The sequence below is a fragment of the Leptopilina heterotoma genome, unplaced genomic scaffold, assembly GCF_015476425.1.
Source record: "Leptopilina heterotoma isolate Lh14 unplaced genomic scaffold, ASM1547642v1 Lhet_51, whole genome shotgun sequence".
NCBI lineage: Eukaryota > Metazoa > Arthropoda > Insecta > Hymenoptera > Figitidae > Leptopilina > Leptopilina heterotoma.
Genome location: NW_025111110.1, coordinates 1,180,512 through 1,208,041, shown reverse-complemented (window position 1 = coordinate 1,208,041; position 27,530 = coordinate 1,180,512). Strand labels below are relative to the sequence as shown.

General features: G+C 21.3%; 1 protein-coding gene across 1 annotated transcript in view; it reads left to right on the top strand.

Moving 5' to 3' along the window:
• The window catches only part of LOC122507746 (globin-1-like), a 51,889-nt gene extending 29,183 nt beyond the window's left edge, over positions 1-22,706 (top strand). Inside the window, exons 2-3 of the mRNA XM_043620612.1 lie at positions 17,596-17,827; positions 22,450-22,706. Of these exons, the coding sequence (XP_043476547.1) occupies positions 17,596-17,827; positions 22,450-22,590 (373 nt within the window). The 3' untranslated portion in view covers positions 22,591-22,706. The remainder of the gene's footprint in view (positions 1-17,595; positions 17,828-22,449) is intronic.
• The last annotated feature ends 4,824 nt before the right edge of the window (positions 22,707-27,530 follow it).

The following is a 27,530-nucleotide window of genomic DNA, read 5'->3' as shown; positions in this document are numbered from 1 at the left end:
TTAAAAGTAATATAGCGTGAATTTTTAGAAATAATTGAATTTTGAAATTAATTTTTTTGAAAAAGTTTAATTGAATTTTCTTTTATATTATTTGAAGTTTTCATTTTCTAATATGCATTTAATTAAAGAATTTAGGAATAATTGAAATTTCGTAAAATTGAATATTGTAAACAAATGGATTTGAAAATTGCCAAAGAACTTTTTCGAAAATTATTAAAAATAATTGATATAAAGTAAAATTGTAGTTAAAAATTTTTGAAAATAATAATTGAATTGAAATGATGAAAATAATTTTGAAGAAGTATAATATTCTTATAATATAAAATAATGATTTTATTACTTGGTCATCTTTAATTATTATAAAACATGAAGAAATCGATCACTCCGAGTCGAAGACTCGGAGTTATCGATATCTTTATGTTTTATAGTTTTAAAAAATTTAATAAACTAAAATTTCATTCATTGTAAAAAATAACACCAAAATTGATTATTTTAATCTTTTTTTGGTGTTAATTTAATCTGCAACACTGTTTAATACCTCATGATTTACTGTGATTTAATTCAAAAATTAGAAAATTTCAAAAAAAAATTAGAAAATTTTAAAAATTCAACTTCGTTGATAATAAAAATAGAACTATATAAAAGAAATAATATTTTTTCTCCTCTCACTCAAATAAAAGAAAAATTACGAAAATTATTCCACACGAAAGTTTAATGAGAAAATAAAACCCCAAGGGGGAAGAAAAAAATAAATTATCCTCAACTAGGAGTAAAAATAAATATATCTCGTTAAGTATTCCATTATTTTTTATTTAAGTTTCGCTTGTGCGATTGTTTTGATACTTTTCTAAGTAAATTGTTGTTTATTGCAATAGTTTTCCAAGAGAATATATATATGTATACACAACATTGTTAAAGGGGAAGAAGAGAATGACCCATTTTTGGTAATTTCGCTCGGGGGAATTCTTTTTTCCCCCTCCTGGTGTATATAGTGTATACATAATATATATATATACAACTCTCGGTATCGAATAAATAGATCTCTTTGTGTCTCCCTTTTTTTCTGAAATATCGATTACTCGAGTAACGAATGAGACCTAGTGAAACAAATGGAATCAGCGTCGCTAAAACAAGCAAAACAAAGTTGGAGGTTTGCAATTTTTGTTTAAAAAAAAAAAAAGAAGAGAGAACCCAGAGAGGATAATCCCGCCAATCTTTCAAACGGATTACAAAAGGCTGCGGATGCAGTCTCTCTCTCTCTCTCTTTCTCTCTCAGAGATCCCAGAAAGAAAATTCTTTTCGTTTCATCTTTTTTTCTTTTTATACTCTCATCTACTATATATATATATATATATATATATACATATATATTGTATATACTGATCGAGATGATACAAAATTCAAGAAACTTTTATAGAGATTCTTAAGAATATCCTGTTTTAATTTAACAAGCGAGAATAAAATAGTAATAGAAAAAAAAGGAAAAAATAGAAAATAAGGGAAGAAGTAATGAAAAGAAGGGAGAAAAAGTATTCTTTTTCCACGAATGAAAAAAATATACATAGTTTACTTTTTATACAAACTTGTAATTATGTGTATATCTATATATGTATGCTTTGTGAAAAAAATTTCTTGTATTAAAAATGAAAATTATATTTGCCAAGAAAGAGAATGTAATAATTAGAAAATGTTTTTCGCAATTACGGTGTATATTTGCAAGTTGAAGAGAGAATAACATTTTATTAAAAGAAATTTTAGTTCTTGTTTTTACATAATAAATATTAATTAATTAATAACTTAGTTAATTAAAATTTTTGTCTATTTTTCAATAACACTACTGGCAAGAGAATTAAAAATTTTCTCGAAATTTTTCAAGGCTCACTGTGTAATGTACTTGTACTACTGATAACGAGAGAGAGAGAGAGAGAAAACTAGAAAGTTTTGTCTGGCTGAACATGTTTTGTACTACTGATATGAAGATAATGTAAATTTTGTAATACTCAGTCTGACTATAATGTTGTTTTACTACTTGTAGCGGAATAATGAGAAATTTTTTAAATCGTTGTTGGATACGGTTCTATTATAATAATTGCTGCATAATTAATTCTAATACTATTAATAAACTGATATTAATTTCAATATCAGACTAATTTTCAAAATTCATTGTCTAATTAAAAAAATTGGTCTGACTGAAATCGGTTAATACTACTAATAGAATAATTATTAAAATACTTGTAGTTCTTCGTAATTTTTGTCTTGCATTTTTTATTTTTATTTTATAATATTTTTAAAAAAAGTTTAATAATTTTAAAAATTTTAATAAAACTCTTCTCAAGAATTCAATTCTTTGCAAAGAATTCAATTATTTTAATAAAATTCAATAATAATTGAATGTTTAATTTCGATTATTAACAAACAACAAGAATTTAAAATTTTCTAAAAATAATTCAATTATTCTCAAAATATTTTTAAAAAATTCCATATAAAAATTAAATTACTTACAATTGAATTTTTAAATATATTCGTCACAAAAATTGAAAGAATTCAATTATTTTCTAAAAATAATAAAATTCTTTAAAGAAATTCAATTATTTTCGTAACAACTTTAATTGAATTTTTCGAAAAAATTTCATTACTTTCAAATATTTCTATAAAACTCTTTATAACAATTTAATTATTTCTTAAAATTTCAATAAATTCTTCGAAAGATTTCAATTATTTTCATAAATAGTAAAATTTTTCGCAATAATTCAATTATTTTTATAAATAGTCAAATCCTTTGCAGAAATTTAATTCTTTTTAAAAGAATTTTAATAGAATTCATCGGAAGAATTTAAATTTTTAAATATTAACATAAAATTTATTTATTTTCTAAAATTTTGATAAATTCTTCTTAACAATCCAATTATTTTTATAAACAGTAAAATTCTTCGCAAGAATTCAATTATTTTCAATACAATTTTAATAAAATTCTTCTTCATAAAATTCAATTGCTTTCAAAATTTCCAATTAAAATTATTAAAGAAACTCCATTAGTTTAAAAAAAATTCAAAGAAGATTCTCCAAAAGAATTTAATTAGGATTTTTAAAAATTTTAATAAAATTCTTTGCGAGAATTCAGTTATTTTCCTAAATAATAAAATTATTTGAAAGAATTCTATTATTATAAAATTTGTTGATAAAACTTTTTGCAACAATTTGATGATTTTCAATACACTAATTTTAAAATTGAAAATATTTGAAAAAAAAATTATAAGAAAGTTAAGAAACAAAAAAGCAAACAACTAACTTCAAATTGCTAACAAATTACCGGAACATATGTACTTTATTATTATTAATGTTATAATTATTATTATTTTATAATTAAGTCAAAGTTGTAATGACAAATAGAAATCATCAGAATTTTTTTCACTTCTTTTCATTAAAAGACTAAAATTTTATTAAATATTACATATGTTTTGTCAAATTGAAATTATGCAGATTTTTGTTCTTTACTTCTAAACAAAATTAGAAAATTGTTAAACAACTATGATTAAGAAATAGAAAATTTATATTTTGCATTATTTTTGTTTATAAATCACAATTTTTTTAAACAAAATTATTAATTTGTTTTTGTCAGAAAAACATTTGAATGGACCCTAGTTTCCCCCCATTATTTTTCTTATAGTTGTCGAGTCATTTACTTTCATATTGTTGGCAACACTGCCAATCGGAACGACGCGACGCTACACTGAACGTTCTCTGAGAATCGTGTTAGCTGAAACCGCGTGTAACTATTTTCTTTGTCCATATATATTTATTGTCGATCTGTGTTCATTTTTGTTTAAATCCTGCAAGTCTATAAATAAACGACTTTAATTCATTTGTGCATTATTTCACTCTGCAGCGCGCCCTGATATTTCCAATAGTTTTAGAGAAAGAAGAAAAATATTAGCACAATTTCTATTTTTAATCTTATTTTTGGAGCAGGATTTTCCACAGGAATTAAGACATTCAAAAATGTCAAATTTAAACCTTTTTTGAATTAAACAACTTATAAGAATATCTTCATGTTTTCTAATAATTAAAAATGACCGAGAGATAAAATCATTATTTTATATTATAAGAATATTGTTACTGTAACTTCATCAAAATTATTTTCATCATTTTAATTCAATTATTATTTTCTAGAATTTTAAATTATTTTTTATGAAAGGAATTGAATTCCTTAAAAAATTTTTATTATTTATAAAAATAATTGAATTCCTGTGAAATTTTTATTATTTATGAAAATAATTAAATGTTTGCATACAATTTTATTAAAATTTTCTAGTTATCTTTTATACTGATGATAGAAAAATTTCAAGAGCTTTGTATTTTTGTCTGACTATTCATGATGTTTACCACTGAAACTCATAAATAAAATAAAAATTCGTATCTGACTACTAAAGTATCTTTACTACTCCGACAAAAATTACAAGAATTTTTATAAAATCTAACTAAAACTATTATTATTATTATTTATTTTTTTTATTTGTTTATACACCTGTCTTCAGCCTTGCATACTTGGCTATACAAGTGTTTTTACATTTTTCGTAAATTTCTCTTACAATTTTTTCCCTAACAAACTTAATACTAAATTTTGCGCCTACAGAGCGACTTGAAAATAAGGAGTAAAAATTAGGAGTTTTTTTCCTACTAATAAATCTTAAAATTAAATTAACAAGAAAGTAGAACATTTTTAAATCTAAAATTCAGAGATTTTTTAATCATAAAAAGTAAAATTTTCACTTAAAATCACTAAAATTAGGTCAAAAATTGTTTAAACAATTAAATGAAAACTATTGTAGTTAAAAATGGGTTAAAAGTAAGATGCACTTTTATTTTTTATTTTGTAATTTTTTTGTTTCAATTTTTTGGAATATTTTTATTTTTTTGTTTAAATTAAATTTGCATTAATTTAAAAATTTATAATTAATTATTAATTTTTTCCTATTAAATTATTAGGATTACATTAACCATATCATAAAAATTGAAAATCATGCAACACATTTACACAGTGAAAATATCAAGAATGACAATGTTTTTTAATTATACACTTTCCAATAATTAAATCGAAATAAAAAATATATTTTCGCAAGATATTTTAATTAAATTCGGATTTGGTTAAATGTGTATACGGTTTTAATAACTATTATTTGATTCCCAATAAACTTGAAGAAAATATTATGCACAAAATTTACGACTATCATGGCTAGGTTGGATTTCACTTAAGACCATATAATCCCCTTCACAAGCGTTTCATGTTATAATCGACGCGCCTTGCAATGACCAAGCAAAGCACGCAACCCACAAGAAATATATATATATATATATATATATATATATACATTCTTCTATCCCCCTCCCTTCAACTTTAATACATATTGTTCTAAAAATAGATTTTTTTTCTGAAATATCATTTAAATATTTAATCATTGCCCATATAACGATCCATTAATTTTATTTCCTTACTCAAAGTGTCACTCTGACTGATTTCGTTCAATGGAAAATTTTACTCTTTTATTTTCTTTACAATTTTTTTCAATTTTTGCACAACAATCTGTTTTCTTTTTTAAAAATTAATTTACGAAATTATTTTAATTTTAATTTATACGAATTAGGAAATAATTTTTAAGTCTCTAAATTTATCGTCGAATCCAACTGTCAACAAAGAAATTTTCATGCTTCGAAACAAAAAAAAATTCCAGCAATTTTTATCAAAATACTTTTAAAATTTAACAGTTAATTTGAAAATTTACATATTCTTTAATTTTAACAAAACATTTTTTTTTTATTTTCACGAAACAATTTTTTATTGTCCATAAAAACAATGTTCTCTTCGTATAACAAAAATTTTCACAAGAGACAATAAAAATTTCGATTTTTGCATATTTTATCATTTAATTCTATTAATTTTATACTCTATTTAAATATCTTTCGTAAACTGTTTTTCTCCTCTTGTTTTTTATGGCTTCCCAGTATAAAACAAGTCTGTTAATTTGTGAAAATTTTTTCTTTTAAATCTTTTTAAAACTCTAAAATTCATAGAGTAATGAAAAATTTAAGAAAGACATTTCCGTATACTTTGAAAAGAAATTCCCTCGCGGCTTTGGCCTTCGTGAAACGTTTAAAGTGCAAATGGAGAGAGGGAGCATTTTTGCGAAAGAGTGCCTTTTAAAATTGAATGTATTTTTTTTATTTATTAAAAAACAGTAAAATCTAAAATGACAAAAATAATTTCAAATGTTTCAAAAGAATGAAGGGAAAAAATTTACACACTGTTAAAAAAATTGTTTGTTTTCTTTATTGAGGTGATATTCTTTTATTACGTATAATTTACAATAGCAGCGCAAATTTCCACTTTTATTAGTATATAAAATTTCTATTTAATTTTCACATGTAAAACATGAAAATGATGTAAAAATATTTTTTACGTTAAACATTATTATTGAATTATTGCATGTATTTTGCTGTACATTACCTGAGCTATAATGGAAATGAAATAGAAAATATTTTTTTATCTAATATTCATTTTACATGAATTCAAACATAAACGGACAAATTTTCGATTTCTTGAAAATAACATAAATGCGAATTGAATCGAAGATAAAATTTTCACACGTGTATATAAAGGTGGAACATCTGGTATTACGAATGTATACATATTCGAAAATTCTATATATTTGGCAATTCAGTGGATATTTTTACATTTTTTCACAAGATAAATTTATGATTCTTAAAAAAAAAAATTTGTTATAACATTTTATAACATTCAAAAGAAAAGAAGAAAATCAGCGTATTTTTTGACGAACTGAAATCTATTAATTACTATTTAAAAAAAAGTGTAATAAAGTTTAGTTTGACTGAGGCCAAAAAAAGCGATTATAAAAATTAAAAAATGTCTGACTAAACATGCTTTTACTACTTAAAACAATGATAATAATAAAAAAACGTTTCAGCTGACTAATAATGATTTTACTACTGTTAAGAAAAATGACAAAAAATAGAAACCTAATTGTCGAAGAAATGACGAAAATAAACTAACGTTTCGTCTGACTAAACTTACTTTTACTACTGATAGTAATCATAACAAATTAAAAACGTTTCGCCGGTTCAAAAAATTTTTACTACTAATAATAATTGTGAAAATTAAAAAACACTTTGTCTGACTAAACGTATTTCTTCTACTACTAATAATAATGAAGAAAAGCAATAAACATTTAGTGTGACATAAAAAAGTTTTTACTACTAATATTAATGACGAAAACTAAGTAACGTTTCGCCTGACTATTCATGTTTTTACTACTTAATAAAGATAAATAATAAAAATAAATAAATAAAAATAAATAAATAAATAATAAAAATAATAAACGTAAAGAAATGATTCTTCTGACTACAAAAGTTTTACTACTGATAATATTCATAACAATTTAGAAGCGATTGGTCTGACTAAAACGGCAATATACTACTTATAATAAAACTGCGAAACTTCTAAACCACTTGTCTGACTAATCATCTTTTTTATTACATACATCGAAAAAGAATTTTTTAAAATTTGAACGAATGTATTGTCAAGAATTCAATTATGTTTATATATAGCAAAATTTTTCATCAAAAATTCAATTATTTTCAAAAATTTAAATAAAATTCTTTGCAAAATTTCAATTCTTTTCAAAAGTTGTTCTCAATTCAATGACTTTCAATATTTACTATTTTCATAAAATTCAACAAATAATTTAATTATTGAAACAAAATTTTTTCTACAATTCTACGTAAACATTAAATTATTTTCATAAATGATAAAATTTCATTTAGGAATTCGAAATCAATTCAAATTTAAGAAACATTCCATTATTCAATAAAATAAAAAAATTCGTTGCAATAATTCAATTATTTTCATAAATAACTTTTCATTCGTCACAGGAAATTAATTATTTTTAAAAATTTGTTAGTAATTTTGCAAAAGAATTCAATTATCTTGATAAACATTCAATTCTTTTAAAAACTAATAAAGTACTTTCTGAAAATTAAATTATTTTCAACATTTTTTAAAAATTCCCGTTAAGAATTAAATTACCTTTTTTAAAAATAGACAGCGAAAATCTTCTCAAGAATTAAATTATTGTCAGAAATTTTAAGAATATTCTTGGCAAAATTTCAATTATTTAAACGAAATTTAATCAAAATTCTTCGCATGAATTCAATTATTTTCTTATTTTATTATTATTATTATTTAAATTCTTCTCAGGAATTCAATTATTTAAAAAATTTTTAATCAAATTCTTCATAAAGTTTTCAATTATTTTCAAAAATTGTTACAAAATTCTTTAATATAATAAAAGAAATAAAGAAATTAAAGATTTTCAAAAGTTGTTTATAAAATTCTTCGTAAAAGTGAATTTTGAATTCATTTAGCCAATTTAGCCAATTTTAATTAAAATTACACTGTCTTCAAAACTTGTGTAAATTTATTCTACTTTTTTAATGCTTTAAAGAATTTTTCATTAAAATTTTTTTAAAAATTCAACCTAAAAAAATGAAATTTTGTGATTGAGAAATGAGAAAATTAAATAAAATTATAAAAACAAAAAATTTTTAATGAAATTTTATATATTTTTTCCCTTAGCTAGTAGAATCTATTAAAAATTTTTGAACATTAAACCTCAAACAAAAAAAATTGAACAATTTTCTAGAAATATTAGAAAAATTCTTGATTTTCCCTTATTTTTATTAAAATTAACACAATTTCTGAAATAATTTACAGGTTTTAATGTTCTTTGAATGAAAGCTGAAACTGTCACCCAGTTAATTTTTCAAAATTGTATCCTGGTTTTCATAACTAAATTTTAATTCGTCGTAGAAAATCAATTATTTTAAAAAATTTTTTTAAGTGATTCTGCAAAAGAATTCAATTAGCTTGATAAACAACAAAATTCTTCCCATGAAATCAATTATTTTCAGGAATTTTAATAGAATTTTATTCCAAAATTCAATTATTTTGATTTATTTCAAAATTTATCACAAGAATTCAATTCTCTTGAAAACTAATAAAATACTTTCCGAAAATTGAATTATTTACAAAATTTTTTAAAAATTCCCATTAAGAATTAAATTACCTTTTTTATAATAATAAATAGACAGCGAAAATCATCTCAAGAAATTATTGTCAGAAATTTTAATACTATTCTTGGCAAAATTTCAATTATTTAAGCGAAATTTAATCAAAATTCTTCGCATGAATTCGATTATTTTCATAAATTATTATTTAAATTCTTTTCAGGAATTCAATTATTTTAAAAAATTTTAATATAATTCTTCAAAAAGTTTTCAATTATTTTTAAAAATTGTTACAAAATTCTTTAATATGATAAATTTCGGTAAAATTTGAATTAAATTCCTTAAAAGAAATTAATTATTTTCAAAAGTTGTTAATAAAGTTTTTTGTAAAAATTAAATTTTAAGAAACATTTAATTATTGAATAAATTATGTATTTTTGTATTTAAATAATTGAATTCTCGTAGAATTTTCTAATAAAAATTGATTTAAAAATGAATAATTTCAGTTAAAATTTGAGATAATAATTCAAAATTAAAAGCATTAGGGGGTAATATTTACAAATAATTGAATTTTGAAAAGATTTCGAATTGAAATCTTTGAAAATTATAATTTTTCGTACTTTTAATTAACAATTCTGCGTAGAATTAATTTTATTTTATTATTAAATCACTGAGTTATCTTTAATTATTATAAAAACATGAAGAAATCTATTACTCTGAGTCGAAGACTCGGAGTGATCGACCTCTTCATGTTTTGTAATAATATTCTTATAAGTTATTGAATTTAAAAGATGATTTGAATTTGAAATTTTTAAAAATCTTAACTCCTATGGAAAAATAATAAGGAATAAATATTTATTTAAAAAACAAGTTGTTGATGTTTTCGAATAATTTTACAATTAAAGAAATTCGTAAATAAATGTATTAGAACATTTTTCTAAGGTAAGGTAAGTAAGTAGTAAAAAAAGGGCTTTAGTCAAACAGAAAATTGATTCAAATTGTTCATTATTCTAGTATCAGTAGTATAGACACATTAATGGTCAGACAGCACATGATATATTTTTACCAATTTCTTTTTTAACTTATTAAAATGGTCAGACAATTATAGAAACAATTTTTAAATATTTCGTCTGACTTTAATTGTCTTTCACTACTGCTTTCACGATAGAAACAATTCGTATATTCGTTGTCCAACCATAATAAACTTTTACTACTGTGACCATTTTTAAAATAATTTTTTAATATTTCGTCTGAATAAAATGATTCTTTACTACCACTAACAGTTGTTGTCAAACGTTTCGTCTGACTATAATTGCGTCTTTTATTACTGCTCTCAGGTTATAGAAATAATTCAAAAATGTTATGTCTGACTAAAATTCTCCTTTTCTACTAATATCAGGTTCGAAACCATTCGTTAATGAAATGTCTGACTAAAATGATTCTTCACTACTGAAACCAGGTTAATAATCAATTTCTGAATATTTCGTCAAACTCAATTAATTATTTACTACTGCCAGTAGTATAAAAGCAAATGTTTAATGTTTCGTCTGACTAAAACGTCCTTCCATTATTGACTACTAATGGAAGGACAAAATAATTCAAATATGTTTTATCCCACAAAAAATTTATCTTCCATTAATATTAGGAATAAGAAAACAAATATTCAAATATTTATGATTATCGATTGATAATTATAAATATTTGAATATTTTTTTCGACTGATGATTATAAATATTTAAATATTTAAAAAAAAGTAGAAACAAAATAATCTTAAAAATTGTGTTTTAATATTAAAATGCACATTACGAGTAAGAAATATATAAATCGAAAGGGATGCGAATAACATTGGAAATACATTTTATTATTGGCAAAGAATCTTAAATATCTCACGTTTTAGATTCCTCTTTATTCAACTTGATTAGTTTTTGATGAAAATAAAATTTATTGAGAAAAGGAAAACATTTATTTATAGTCTTATTCTCACTGGCATTCTTTTCTCTTCTCCATCACTCACTCCATCTCTCCCTCTCTCTCTCTCTTTCTCTCACAATTTTATATATATTTTTCTTCATATTTTTCTCCTACTCTCTTTACATTTTTTATGGGAAACACCTCTGACCCCTGACCTCAGTATCCCACGGGAGGAAAAGACAGGAAATTACATGAACGACCCGTTTCACCAGCCCCATGCACTATATACAGAAACACGTGACTTTTGCGACAAACACACGGATCTATAGATATATGATATATATATTGAAAATCAGCTTCACGTACATATGAAAGATGGTATTGCATTCTATATTACTGTCACGAATCTGTATTTTGTTCTCAACCCAATTGTCGTTTACATTATATGCTGCTTATTCCGTGTATGCTTCCTAAAGATGACAGATGATCAAACAAATTAAAAAAATTAATTTTCTCTTGAGGGTATAATTGATTTTATTTATGCGCAGAATAGACTGTCTTACTTAGGCAGGTTTGACTGTACGGTTACCAGAATGGATTAAAATAATCTGCAACAGTTTAATCCCTCTATGATTAAATTAACACCAGAAAGGATTCAAATAATCTATTTTGGTGTTATTTTTAACTATGAATGAAATTTTACTTTAAATAAAACACCAAAGCCAACAATTTCTCAAAATTCAACGAATTTAGCTTCTCCAGGGAGAATTGTAAGTTAGTAAGTTAGACTAACTTACTAACTAACTTAGTAACATAGTTACTAAATTCAATTGTGTTAAAACATTTTCAAAAATTCTCGTCAAAATTTCAATTCTCTTTATAAATAATAAAATTCTTCTCTAATATTCAATTATTTTACAAAATTTTAATCAAATTCTTGTCAAAATTTCAATTATTTTCAAAAGTTTTCTAAAATTCAATGATTTTCAATATCTAATATTTCAATAAAATTTTCCAAAAGAATTCCATTATTAAAAAAAATTTGAATAACATTCTACGCAAACGTTCAATTATTTAGTAATTTTTTTATAAATTTCTTCGCAATAATTCAATTATTTTCATAAATAATAACATTTTTACAGGAATTCAATTATTTTTATAAATAATAAAATTCTTTTAGGAATTCTATTATTTTCATAAATAATAAAACTCATTGCAGAATTTCAATTACTATTTATTTTTAATGCAATTTTAATCGAATTCCTTGAAAAATGTAATTATTCTTAAAAATTTTATTAAAATTCGTCCAAAGAATTCATTGATTTAAAAAATTTTTTGATAACATTTTTTATGAGAATTTAATTTCAAGAAACATTAATAAATTATTAATTTTTGTATTTAAATAATTGAATTCTCGTAGAATTTACTAATAAAAATGGTTTTAAAAATGAATTTCAGTTAAAATTTTAAACTATAATTAAATATTAAAAGCATTATAACGTGGATTTTTAGGAATAATTAAATTTTGAAAAAGTTTCAAATTAAAATCATTGAAATTCTTAATTTTTCATATTTTTAACAAACCATTCTGTAGAATTAATTCTTTTTAAAAGTTTAATAGGATTTTCATTGAATTTATTTCAAGTTTTTATTTTTCAATATATATTTAATTGCAGAAATTCAGAATAATTGAAATTTTGTAAAATTGAATTGTAAACGAATGAGAATGAATTTGAAAATTCTCAAAGAACTTTTTCAAAAATTATTAAAAATAATGAATTTATTAAAGGATTTTAGTTAAAAACACTAGAAAAAAATTTAATTTTAGAGAAGTTACAAATTATTGCAGAAATTCAATTATTTTCAAGAGTAATAAAATTCTTCTTAAGGATTTAGTTATTTTTACTAATAATAAAACTCATCGCAGCGTTTCAATTATTTTTCATACAATTATAATTGAATTTCTTGAAAAAAGTAATTATGTTCATGCAACTTTTAATAAAATTCAACAAAAGAATTTAATTATTTAAAAATTTGTTAATAAAATTCTTTATGAGAATTGAATTTTGAGAAACATTCAATTATTCTATAAATTATTTACTTTTGCATTTAATTAATTAAATTCTTGTAGAGTTTTCTAATAAAAATTGATTTTCATTACATGAAAATGAATTTTAGTTAAAATTTTAGATTATAATTGAATATTAAAAGTAATATAGCGTGAATTTTTAGAAATAATTGAATTTTGAAATTAATTTTTTTGAAAAAGTTTAATTGAATTTTCTTTTATATTATTTAAAGTTTTTATTTTCTAATATGCATTTAATTAAAGAATTTAGGAATAATTGAAATTTCGTGAAATTGAATATTGTAAACAAATGGATTTGAAAATTGCTAAAGAACTTTTTCGAAAATTATTAAAAATAATTGATATAAAGTAAAATTGTAGTTAAAAATTTTTGAAAATAATAATTAAATTGAGATGATGAAAATAATTTGGAACAAGTACAATATTTTTATAATATAAAATAATGATTTTATCTCTTGGTCATCTTTAATTATTAGAAAACATGAAGAAATCGATGACTCCGAGTCGAAGACTCGGAGTTATCGATATCTTCATGTTTTATAGTTATAAAAAAATTGAATGAACTAAAATTTTATTCATTGTAAAAAATAACATCAAAATTGATTATTTTAATCTTTTTTTGTGTCAATTTAATCTGCTAAACTTTTTAATACCTCGTGATTTACTGTGAATAAATTATTACACTACTCCTCGTCTTATTATTATGTTTTTTTTTATTTTAATTATAGAAAAAATAACAGTACAATCAAACCTGTCTAAGTAAGACAGCCTATTCTGCGCATAAATAAAATCACTTTTACAGTTTTGACTGTATTGTTTTCTCTACACTTAAAAACTACAATTTACAAAAATAAATAAAGAAGTTTATAATTATAAAACACGAGTTCTGTAATGAAATATATATTTATTTCTTCCAGGGAATCGTTTTCTGCTGTCTCACTTTTACACTTTCGACTATATTGCTTCTTTCTGTAATTAAAAATCATTTCATTTTTTTTCTCCTCTTCTCTACAGAATAAAAACACATAAATATGTAAACTATGTGTAGTGGATTTTATTTTTTCATATTTTTTTTTATTTTGTTTTGTTTTCTTTATGAAAATTTTTGCATTCTCACAAACTAGAGTCTCCGGGTCATTCTCGTGCACAACATATTTCGCGCTCTGATTTTTCCCCCACCCCTTCCCTCCTCCTCCCCCCTCTTTCCAATGCACGCTCGACAACACAACGCTTCAATGAACTCCTAGTCCGTGAATTGCTTTTTTTACACTTCACGTGCAGTCGACAATGTCGGTGCTTTGTTCTAAATAAAACATCACCTTTTTTCAACTTTTCACAGAAAAAAGTCTAATAATATATTTCAACTGGGGCTATTTTTCCTTCTCTCTCTCTCACTCTCTCTCTCTCACTCACTCACTCTCTCTTGTCCTCTCTCACTGTATGTCTATTGCTCTACACGATGCCAAATACGATTTTTGTTTCAACAAGTTGCGTGATTTATTTTGTCTTTCGAAATATATTATTGATGAAATGCAAATATAGATGCATTCTTTTTTTTTAAAAAAAGCGGGTTTATTCAACTTTGATTTATAAAAAACAAACAAAAAATAAATGATAATATCAACAATATTAAATTCTTGACAATTTTTTGCTTCTCTGATAGTAGAATATTTTTCATTCTATAATTATTATTTTTATTCGACTGTTTATTATTATTATCGTTATTATTTATTATTAAATTATTATTATTAGCAACAATTCGCGCGCAGCTGACTTCTCACTCACTATTTTAAATAAATTTAGCAATTTTAAAAATTAATAGAACATAAAAATTTTTAATTCAAATTTTTTTTTATAAAAACAAAATATGAATTGGAATATATAGTATTAATATTATTATAATTTATAATAATCATATATTCTGACGCAGACAATTCAGAGAACGCAATTATCTTGATAAATAACAAAATTCTTCACTGAATCTCAATTATTTTTAGGGATTTTAATAAAATTCTTTGCAAAATTCAATTATTTTTATAAATATAACAATATTCATCACAAGAATTCAATTATTTTCAAAACTTTTTCTCAATTCAATGAATTTAAATATTTAGTATTTTTATAAAATTTATCATAAAATTTAATTATTGAAAAAAATTTTTTGATACAATTCTAGGAAAACATTAAATTATTTTCATAAAGAATAAAATTTCTTTTAGGAATTTAATTATTTTCCTATAGCAGAATTTCAAATATTTTTAATATAATTTTAAATAAATTCTTCGAATTTTTTTGTTTTTTTTTGTTTGACTCATAAACTATAAAATTACCACGAATTCTAATAAAAAGCCTTCAATTTTTTCAATTTCTGACAAAAATTTCTTTTTATAAATAACTCAAATCTTGAAAACTATTATAAAAATAAATAAATTATTTAATGAATAATTTTACTTAAACATTTCAAAAATAATTCAATTTCAAAAAAATTGCGTTTACAATTTTCATAAGTAAATGAACATCAAACGCTTTCAATCTAAAATTTTATAAAATTTCTATGTTGAATGAATTTAATTAGAAATTTTAATGAACTTATAGATTTTTGAAAAATTTTAATAATTCAAAATCTTCTAAAATTAGTTAAATTTGTCAATGTATATTTAATTAATTATTGACAATAACGGATTTATATAAGAATTTTAGTTAAAAACACTAAAAAAAATTGAATTTTGAAGAAGTTACAAATGATTGCAGAAATTCAATTATTTTCAAAAGTAATAAAAATTCTTATCACAAAATTCAATTATGTTCAAAATTTGCAAAAAAAAAAAATCTTAACATAATCCCAATTATTATCTTTTTAAATAAAAAAATACTTCAAAATTCAATTAATTTCAAAAATTTTAATAAATTTCTTGTCAAAATTCCAATTATTTTCAAAAAATGTCCTTATTTCTATGATTTCCATTATCTTCTATTTTCATAAAATTACCCAAAAGAATTCAATTATTTAAAACCAATGTTAATAAATTTGTACGCAAACATTTAATTATTTTCATAAATAATAAAAATTTTCCAGGAATTCAAATATTCACAAATTTTTTGTAAGTTTCTTTTCAATAATTCAATTATTATCAGAAATAATAAAACTCATCGCAGAATTTCAATTATTTTTAATACAAATTTTAATCGAATTCTTTGAAAAATGTAACTATTCTAAAAATTTTTATTAAAATTCGTCCAAAGAATTCAATTATTTAAAAATTTGTTAACAAAATTCTTTATAAGAATTAAATTCTAAGAAACATTCAATTATTCAATAAATAATTTACTTTTGTATTTAAATAATTGAATTCTTGTAGAATGTTCGAATAAAAATTGATTTGAAAATGAATTTTAGTTTAAATTATAGTTAATAATAGAATATGAAAATAATTTTTAATAAGTTACATTAACAATATTCTTATAATATAGAAAAATAATTTTAACACTCGATCCTCTTTATGTTTTATAACAATATTTTTAAAGTTGTTTATTATTTATTATTCGTTAAATATTTCTTTTAACATAAACTGATAATAATGCTATTCAATTTCTAACAAGTTTTTGATTTCATAATGATGGGATTTGTTGGTTTTTTATTATTTATAATTTTTATTCGATTAATAATTATTAATATTATTATAAATTTTTTTCATTTTGTAAAGTTTATTTTCTCTTTATTCATTTATTTATTTACTTATTTACTTAAGCAAAAGAAAAACAAAAAGTCCTTTGGTATTTTTTTCTTATTTTCTTCGTTTTTTATTATTTTATTATTTTTCCTTCTTTTATTGTTTATTAAGGGCATTTGAACCTTGATGACGTTTCAGTTTGTGCAAAGCATGTGTGACGTCATCAAGGTTCAAATGCCCTTAAGTAAGTAGTTTTTTAAGTTAAAAAGATTCTAATTATAATAAAATTTTTTATAATTTTTTGTTCTATATTAATATTAATATAGTATTTTTTATTTTACAATAGATTTTTTATTCTATTACTTATTATTATAATTTTTTTAATTATTTTTTTCTTATTATTTATTAAATTTATAAATAGAATAACATTATAGTGACATGGTTTATTGATTTTTAATTTTATTTTTCTTTGCATTTTTACCTTACTATTTAAATAAACAATTGTTAAATTGTAAATTAATAATTTACCTTCCCAAGATCATTTATACTAAACACAAATTGTCAAATATGTTATTTATTTTGTTATTAACAGAAAAAAATAGAGAAAATAAAATCTTATTTCATTATTTTCATTACTATCATTTTCCATTATATTTATCAAAAAGTATTTTTTTCAAGAGTATTGTTTTTCAATATATTTTTATTTCTGTTTTCAGATTTTTTTTCCTCCATTTTTTTTTTTTTTTTTTTTTTGACTTCTATAAAGGTATTTGGTTTCACATGTTTTTTTATGTTCTTTTTTGCAATATACGTCTGACCAAATATGGATTTTTTCACTTGTTTCAGATTATTCGAGAATAATGCGGAATTACTAGAAATGTTTAAAAATTTTAAACATCTAAAAACAAAAGACGAACAAGCAACGAGTACTGAGCTTGCGGATCATGCGGTGAAAGTAATGACGACATTAGACGAAGGTATTAAGGGTTTGGACGATATGGATGTTTTTCTTTCCTATCTACATCAAGTGGGCGCGTCACACAGAAGAATTCCAGAATTTAAACGTCAATATTTTTGGGTAAGTTCTTCCATTAATTTATTTAATTTTTTTTTTAATTTTATTTTGCGTGAAAAAAGCACTCTTTTACTTTTTTTTCTTTTTACATTTTTTTAATAATTACTATAGAAATAATAATTATTACAAATTTTGTATTTAATTTTATTCAGTTTTTTTGGCTACAAATTTAACTTGATTAGAAAAGAATTTAAAATTTAAATTGATTATATAAGAATATTTGTTTTCTAAATTAAAATTTTAATGTTTAAATTTAAATTTGTTAAATATTTAAAATATTTTTTTAATAATTTCAGTATTGATTTTAAATGTTAAAATTAAATTAATATGAAATATTCTTAATATTAATCTTATTGAATATTAATTACTTTATTATTAAATTTATAAAGAAATAGATTTACACTCCGTGAAATTTACAATTTTAAAAATTAAATTAACAAAATTCGTATATATTTGAATAATTGTTAATTAATTTAGTAATTCAATAAAATAATTAATTAATAATGATTAAAAAAAATTTATTTAGACATTTAAAATTAAAAGAGATGTGAAAAAAATTGCAGAATCAGGAAATAAAATTCAACCCTATAAAAAACATTCAAACTCTTGAATAATACATGTTTTTAAATAAATTATCCAATTTAGTTTTTTTTACTGTCGTTTTATTTGGAAATAAAATTCTATTTTCCAAAAAAACGGAAAAAAAATGAATAACAAAATGTTTCGAGGCGGTTTCAACAGGAAAGGGAACAATCTAATAAATGAAAATTAAAAACCTTGGTGAAAATGTAGACATTTGCTGGCACATAAACCAAAAATAATTGTTGAGGAGGGAACACTGATTTTAATTGTGCTACCGCCCTTTCATTATAGTTTTACGAGCATTCTGTGGCTTACATTTAACTACGGTAAATTGCATTGCGGTTTCCTTCCGAAATTCCCCGTTTGACCAATATTCCATTCGTCCATTTTGCCATTGTTTTCCTTTTGTCATTTCGAGTTAAGTTTTTTTCCCGACATTTTTTTATCACCACTTTTTTAATTCCAAATTCATGCTCGTAAATAGTTTAATAAAACTTGTCGTCGCTTTTCTAAAAAGATCTTTTTATTTTTCTTTTTATAGTATTTCCTCCTGCAATGGAAAATTTTCCAAAAATATTTAATTTAGAAAAAGAATTGAAATTTGAGTCTAAAATTATTTTATCTCTTTTAATTATTTTTTTTTTTTTTGTATCTTCTTCTCTTCATTTTCATTTATTTTTATTTAATTTAAATTTAGTTTATTTATTCTTATTTTTCTGTTTCATTTAGTTTATTTTATGTATTAGAGAATAGATAAAAAAAATGTAATAGAAGAAAGAAATTGTTACAAATATATTTTTACTTTAAAAAAATAATAAAAAAATTACATTCTTGAAGTAAATTTAATTTTGATTTAAATTAAGTATTCAACTACATTTTTTTGACGTTGCGATGAAAATAGCAAAAAATTTCCATTTCTGCTTTACAATTTAACAACGTGTAGAGGTAAAAGAGGACTAAAAATTAGAGCAGAAAAATAAATTAGAGTTAACCATCCAGGAAATGAGATGGTGCAATTTTTTCCCCTAAATTAACGTCAATTTTGTTATTTATGAAAATAAAAAACCGTCTAATAATAGGAAATGAAGTTTTTTTCAAGAAAATTTTCATTTAAAAAATTTATTTTTTATTGTCACGAATGATGAACAAGAAAACTAATTACCAATTTTTCAACGATATTTTTATAATTTATTATTTATTATTAAAATATAAAATTTCACTTTAAAATTTTTTTTAAATTCACTTTTTAACCAACCAACTAATTATTATTATTTATTATTTGCAATAATTTTAATGAAATTCTCCAAAAAAATTCAATTATTTTCGTTAATAATATAATTTTTTGAGGGAATTCAATTAATTTTTTGCCTTCCTATAATATTATTTTTTATACTCTTTAAATGAAGTTTATTGAGGAATTTAATTCTTTTCTAAAAATTAAATATAATTTTACGAAACAATTCAATTATTTTCAAAACTTTTAATACAATTATTCTTTGAAAGAATTCAATTATGTTTGAAATAATAAAATTTTTCGCAAGAATTCATTTATTTTTTTATAGGTACAATTGGATATGAAAATTTTGAAAGACTTCAATTAGTTTCAACAATTTAATAAAATTGTCAGAAACAATTCAGTCATTTTCAAAAGTTTTGATAAAATTTTTTGCTGAAATTCAATTGTTTCCATAAATAATTAAATTTTTAGCAGAAATTGAATTATTATTGACAGATATAATTTTTAATAAAATTTTTCGAAAGAATTCAATTATTTCCGTCAGTAAAAAAATTGTTCGAGGGAATTCAATTATTTTCGATACAATTTGAATTAATTTTCTACAAAAAAATTCAATTTTCTATATTTTTAATAAAATGAATTATTAAAAAAATTCAATTATTTTCAAAAAATGTAATAAAATTACTTGAAAGAATTCAATTATTTCCGTCAAGATTAAAATTTTTCTCAAAAATTCAATTATTTTCAAAAATCTAAATACAATTCTGGCAAGAATTCAATTATTTTCATAAATAATAAAATTCTTTTCAGGATTTCAATTATTTTCAAAACAATTTAAATAAAATATCTTGAAAGTATTCAATTACTTTCAAAAAATTTAATAAATATTCTCGGAAACAATTCAGTTATTTTCTAAAGTTTTTAAAAAATCTTTCGCTGGAATTCAATTATTTCCATAAATAATTAAATTTTTAGCAGGAATTAAATTATTTCCAACAATAACAATATCTTTCGCAGGAACTTAACTTTTTTATAATTTTTCTTTGCAAATATTTTCAATTTTAAAATTAATGTACTAAAAATCATGGAACAGTTGCAAAGAATTTTATATCAAAAAATTTGATAATAATAGAATTCCTTCAAAGAATTTTATTATTAAGGAAAATAACTAAATTTTTGCGAAGAAATTTATTAAAATTTTTAAAAATCCAAATTAAATTCTTTTGAAGAATTACTTTGAATTTTTTTTAAACTAATGACGTTTTTTTAATAATTTTAATTGAAAATTTTAAAAGCAATTGAATTTTATGAAGAAGAATTTTATTAAAATTGTATTGAAAATAATTGAATTCTTGCGAAGAATTTTACTATTTATAAAAATAATTGAATTGTTCCGAAGAATTTATTAAAATTTTAGAAAATAAATGAATTTTATGTTAATATTTAAAAATTTAAATTTTTTCGAGGAATCCAATTAAAATTGTTTTGAAAAGAATTGAATTTCTGCAAAGGATTTTACTATTTATAAAAGTAACTGAATTCTTGAGGAAAATTTTACTATTTATAAAAATAATTGAAATGTTTCGAAGAATTTATTAAAATTTTAAGAAATAATTAAATTGTTATGAAAAATTTTATAGAAATATTTGAAAATAATGAAATTTTTTCGAAAAATTCAATTAAAGTTGTTTCGAGAATAATTGAATTTCTTTAAAGAATTTTATTATTTTTTGAAAATAATTGAATTCTTTCAATTTTTTTGACGAATATATTTGAAAATTGCATTAAAAGTAATTTAATTTTTATATAGAATTTAAATATTTTAAGAATAATTGAATTATTTTTAAAGAATTTTAAATTCTTGTTGAAATTGAATTTTATGTAAATTTTTGATAATAATTAAATTCTTTCGTGTAATTTTATTTAAATTTGATTAAAAATTATTTAATTCCTGCAAAGAATTTTAGTATTTATAAAAATATTTGAATTGTTTCGAAAATTTTTTAAAAAGTTTAGGAAATAATTGAAATTTATGGAAATATTTTTAAATATTTCACAGAAAAAAAGATAGTATAAATTTTGTTGCGGGGAATTTTAACCAATGCTAATTCACATAGAAAGTGGCACCCTCACTTAGGTGAAAATTTGTTGCAGCGAATATTTACCCTAAAATCAGGTTAAAATTAAAACTTATTTGTTTTTCTAGTGTTGAATTCATCCGAGGAATTCAATTAAAATTGTTTTGAAAATAATTGAATTCATTTCCTGCAAAGAATTTTACTATTTATAAAATTAATTGAATTCTTGTGAAGAATTTTACTATTTATAAAAATATTTGAATTTTTGCGAAGGATTTATTAAAATTTTTGAAAAAAATTGAATTTTCTTTTTAAATATGTGTTAAAAATTTTTTAAAAAATTGAATTCTTCCGAGGAATTCAATTAAAATTATTTTGAAAATAATTAAATTTTTGTAAATATTTTACGATTCAAAAAAATAATTGAATTGTTTAGAAGGATTTATTAAAATTTTAGAAAATAATGGAATTCTTTCGTGAGATTTTATTAAAATTTTTGAAAATTTGAACAGTAATAATTAATTTTGTACGTTTAATAAGTGAATTTTTAATTAATTAATTATATATTCCCAGAAAACCCCTCAAAAACGTAGAATATACTTTATATAGACAAAAAAATCTTAATTAATTATCTATTTTAAAAATATTTTTAAAAAAAAGTAAAAAAAAAAATTTTTTTCCCGACAGAAATATGATAGATAATTTTTTTCCCCCTTTTTTTATTACAGAATATCGAATCGCCGTTTCTGGAGGCAGTAAAAAGGACCTTAGACGATCGATACACGGAGAATGTCGAGAACATATACAAGTTAACCATCAAATTCATCATACAGACACTGATCGACGGTTACGATAACGCGGCATTATAATCCGTGGGTAATATTTGTTAGAAAAAATTTTATTAAGGTCGTTAATTAACAAAAAAAGAACTTGATCCTTTAAATCGAAAAAAAAGGAAAAGTGAAAAAAAAGAATATCCATTTGAAAAAATAAAATTCATTTGAATATTTGCAAAAACAAAATACATGTAAATAATTTCACATTCAAAATAAAAAAAAAATATATATATATATATTATATAACGCGGAGTAATATGAAAAAATCATTTTATAAAATGAAAATTTTTCAAAGAAATCAACCGAGAATGAAGAAAAAGAACGAGCTTATAGGAACATTGATTTCACGAAAAATCACCCAGTTTTGTTCCAAACGAGGACAGACTTTTCCAATACTTGAGCCACGTTCCATCGAGAAAATGGAGTACACAAGGTGGCGACGAAAAATGAATTCAGAAATTTGTCAAAAATAATTTTTTTGGATACCCATTTTTTTTTCTTTGACAAATTTCTCATTTAAATATATATATACAAATAAAAATATATTTCACGTGACTAAAAACCACACAACCGCCTAAAGGTCGTTAAAAAAAAAGAAAATCAATTTTTAGGTGATTTTTTGACTATATAAAATTATAGTATGTATACATATATTTATACATTTTTATTGAAGAATGTGTATTTATATATGTAGACAAAAAATTGTCATCAATATACGTCAGTTATTTTTTTATGTATGTATTACCGGTATATTTCTCACAAGTATAAAATATTGACGTCTTGGGGATGTCATTTGAGAAAAAGAAGGCTTATGATTAATTGGAGGAAAATTGAGGAAATTCTTTTTTTTAAATGTCATGGAGGAAGTTATGAAAATTCTAATATATTATTTTAATTTAATTTCAATCTTGAATTGTAATTAATAGTTAATTCAATTTAATAATGATATAAATTTAATTTTAATTCAATTTAATTTTTAATTCTATTTTAAATATTAATTCAATTTAATTATTAATTCAATTTAATTTTTATTTCAATTTTAATTATTAATTCAAATTAATTTTTAATACAATTAAATTTTTAATTCAATTCAATTTTAAGTTTTAATTTAATTTTAATTTAATTTGATTTTTAATTCACTTTAAATTTAGTTTTCTCCTAATAATTTAATATTCGTTTTCATCTTATTTCATTCGATTTTATGTCAATTAAATTTCATTTCCATTAATGTAATTTCATTTCATTTCATTAAATAAAAAATTGACATAATTTTAATTTCCTTTTTTTGTAAAATCTGCACAGGAAGATATGAAAACAACCCGGATTTAAAAAAATTTTTCCAACATTTTTTGTAAAATATTAGTTTTTATTTAAAGCGTTTAAAGTATAAAAAGTTCATCTGTCATATTTAAAGAGTATTTAATTGTACTTTTTTAATTTTATTAGCAGAGTATTTTAGAAATATTGCAACCTTAAAAAATAGGATCCTGCAGATCAAGGGTGTATTTCGTATTTTAAAAAAATTATATTAAAGCAATACTTTTTAAATACTTCTTAAATATTCTTTAAATACTCTTTAAATACTTCTTAAATACTTCTTAAATACTCCTCAAATACTCCTCAAATACTCTTTAAATACTCTTTAAATATTCCTTAAATATTATTTAAAAATTCCTTAAATATTTTTAAAATACTCTTTAGATACTCTTTAAATACTCTTTAAGAATAACTTAATTATTTTTAATTTTTAATTAAAAATTTATCTAAATAAATAAAATAAGTGAATAAAATTAAATTGAATTAAGAAATAATTTTTAAAACTCAAAGTACCAAAAAATGAATTCCAAAAATTTTTTTTCATTTTATAATTTATTGCATTAATGAATAAAAATCGATCGAGGTTAGTCAGAAAAAAAGTTCAATTTAAAATAAAAAGTTCTTTTGTAACCTTTTTTCATTAAAAAATAATTATTAAATACTTTTTCAAGGAATAATTATTAATTAATTATTAATATAGATTTTGCAATTAATAATTGTCAATTAATTTCGAGGATAAAATTAATTTTTTGTTTAATAATTATTAACTAATTATTAACTAATTCAAGCAATAATAATTAAATAATTTTTGGATTCATTATTTTCAATTAATTTTTCGACAAATAAATCATAAGCAAATGGTCGATTTCTCATGTATCAACATATTTTTTTTTCCTTTTTTGTTTTCTTTTTCAAATCGTGGGTGTGGCGTCAATCGAACAATTTTTAAACAATTCCCAGGACTCGATGAAAGTTTCGCTAAGTGTTATAAATATTAATTCGTTCGATTGAGAGTGGCCAAGGAATATTGTCTCATTGTCGGATATTTGAGACGATTTCTTAAAACTATTATAATATAACTTAATATACGATTTTATAAAAAAACAAACCAAAAAAAAAAGAAAATAAAATACCAATGTAATCGATTATTTTTTATGAAAAATTTCTCGATATATTTGCAATAGCGGCGATTCGAGAAGCGCAAACTCTGAAAAAGTATAACTAAACGCACAGAAAAAGAAAACAGTTCATAATTATTATTCTTATCATTAATAAATTGTATTTACCCTTATTTTATGTATTTTTTTATTTCTTTGCTCTCTCAATGTTAATTTATATTTTCTATTTATAAAAATAAGCGAAGAGATTATTTTTATTGGTTTTTTTTTGTTTTTTTTTTACTTTTTTGGGAAAATGGGAAATTTTCTTTTGCGAGATTTTCTAATTATTTTCACCAATTCAAAAAATTATTACATATATTTTCCTAATTTCTTTTAATTATATTTTTACTGATTCGGGAAATTAGGAATTTTTTATTCTGATTTTTTTTTATTAGGTTTTTTCCTCAATTTTCATTTATTTTATTATTTTGTTACCAATTGGGGAAATTCGGTTTCTTTTCCTGAATTTTCTTTTATTTTATCTATTTTCCAAATTCGGAAAATATTTTTTCTAATTTTATTCTACCACTGATCCAAGAAATTAGGAATTTTTTTTCTTAATTTTCATTTTTTTTCGTTATTTTGTTACCAATTTGAGAAAATATGACCTTTTTTTATTTTTCTTTTGTTTTATTAATTTTTTCTCGATTCAGAAAATTATTTTTTAATTTCTTCTAATTTTTTTTTCTAATTTTATATTTTTACTGATTTGAGAAATTCGGAATTTTTTATTCTGAATTTTATTTGATTAGGTTTTTTTCTCAATTTTATTTTATTTTATTACCAATTCGGGAAATTAGGTTTCTTTTCCTGAATTTTTCTTTTATTTTATCTATTTTCCAAATTCAGAAAATATTTTTTCTAATTTTAATATTTTATTCTGTTACTGATCCAGGATATTAGGAAATTATTTTCGTTATTTTGTTACCAATTCGAGAAATAAGAAACTTTTTTCTGATTTTTTTTTTGTTTTATTATTTTTTTTCGATTCTCGAAAATTATTTTTTAATTTCTTCTAATTTTTTTTTACCGAATCGGGAAATCAGGAATTTTTTTTTAATTTTCTCTGAATTTATTATTTTTTTTACTCTTTCGGGAAATTATTTTTTTCTAATTTTTTTCTAGTTTCACGTTTTACCGATTCGCGAATTTTTAAATTCTTCTCTCTATTTTCTTTTATTTTGTAATTTCTTTTTCTGAATCGGAAACTCATTTTGTTTTATATTTTCTAACTTTTCTACTGATTCGGGAAATTATTTTATTCTAAATCTTTTTTATTCTATTATTTTGTTTTTACCATTTGGGAAAATTAGGAATAAATTTTGTTTCCTTTATTGTATATTATTTCTTTTTTTCACTAAATTCGAAAAATTCGGAAATATTTCTTCCGGAATTCCTCGAGGCGCACTGGGATGAAAAATAAAGCAAAAGGGGGACTAATTGAATAATGAAGTAGTAAAAGGAAGACAGTGAATTTTAATTAAGAAAAAATATTAAGGAAGCAATTCTGTGTTACTTAAAATGATACGAATGCAAGATATCAGCTTGAGAAAACTCGGAGGGAATCAGTTTTTAATTTGTAACGTAATCAACTTTTAAGTTGGACAAAAGAAAAAAAAGTTTTTTTTTTACTTTTTCTTCTTTTTTTTCGAGAATTACATAATATATACAGTTATAAAAACAAAGGGGGACTAATTTTGTAAAGATTTAGTTTTTGCCATTGAATTTTTAGAGAACAAATTTTTTTTTCTTTTTTTGTATGAAAATTTTCCTGAGATCACGTTAAAGGTAGTAATTTTGAATGGGAATTTTCTTGAAAGCTCGAGGCATACAAAACTACCTCGTCATCAGGAATAGCGGATCTCTGATAAAAGCCGATGTTCCAATTCGACTAAAGTATCATGGGGACATATCTAGGGACAAGATCAACACTCTTGTTCTTAAATGAACCCTCTCTAAGGCTCTCTCTCTCTCGCTCTCTTTCTTTCTCTCTTTCTATTTTTCTCTTTTTCTATTTTTTTTCCTTTTCTATTTTTTTTTCTTTTTCCTTTTTTCTCCCTCTAGTTTTCTTGGGTGACGTTTTTGTCAATTGAATTTTTCATCTTTCGGTATTATTTTCAATAACCGCATTGTTTCCTAATCTATTTTTTTCGTTTATAAATTTATTCCCTTTCTTTGGAATTTTTTTTCCCTGAAATAATATTTTTTATTTTATTTTTTTTCAATATTTAATTTTATTTTTATTTGTTTAGTTTATTATTATTTCCCTTAAAAGTGAAAATAATAAGTGGGTCAAAATTATTTTTAGTTGAAATTAGGAAACTTCTTTCGAATGGCTTGAATTTTAATTTTTATCAATTTAATTACATTTTTATTTTGCCATTTATTTTTTTTTCTTAATTTTTATTTTTTCTATTTACTATTTAATTTTTATTACACACAATTTTTTTTATTTATTTCAACATTAGGTATAAATTAATTATTTATTACTTATCA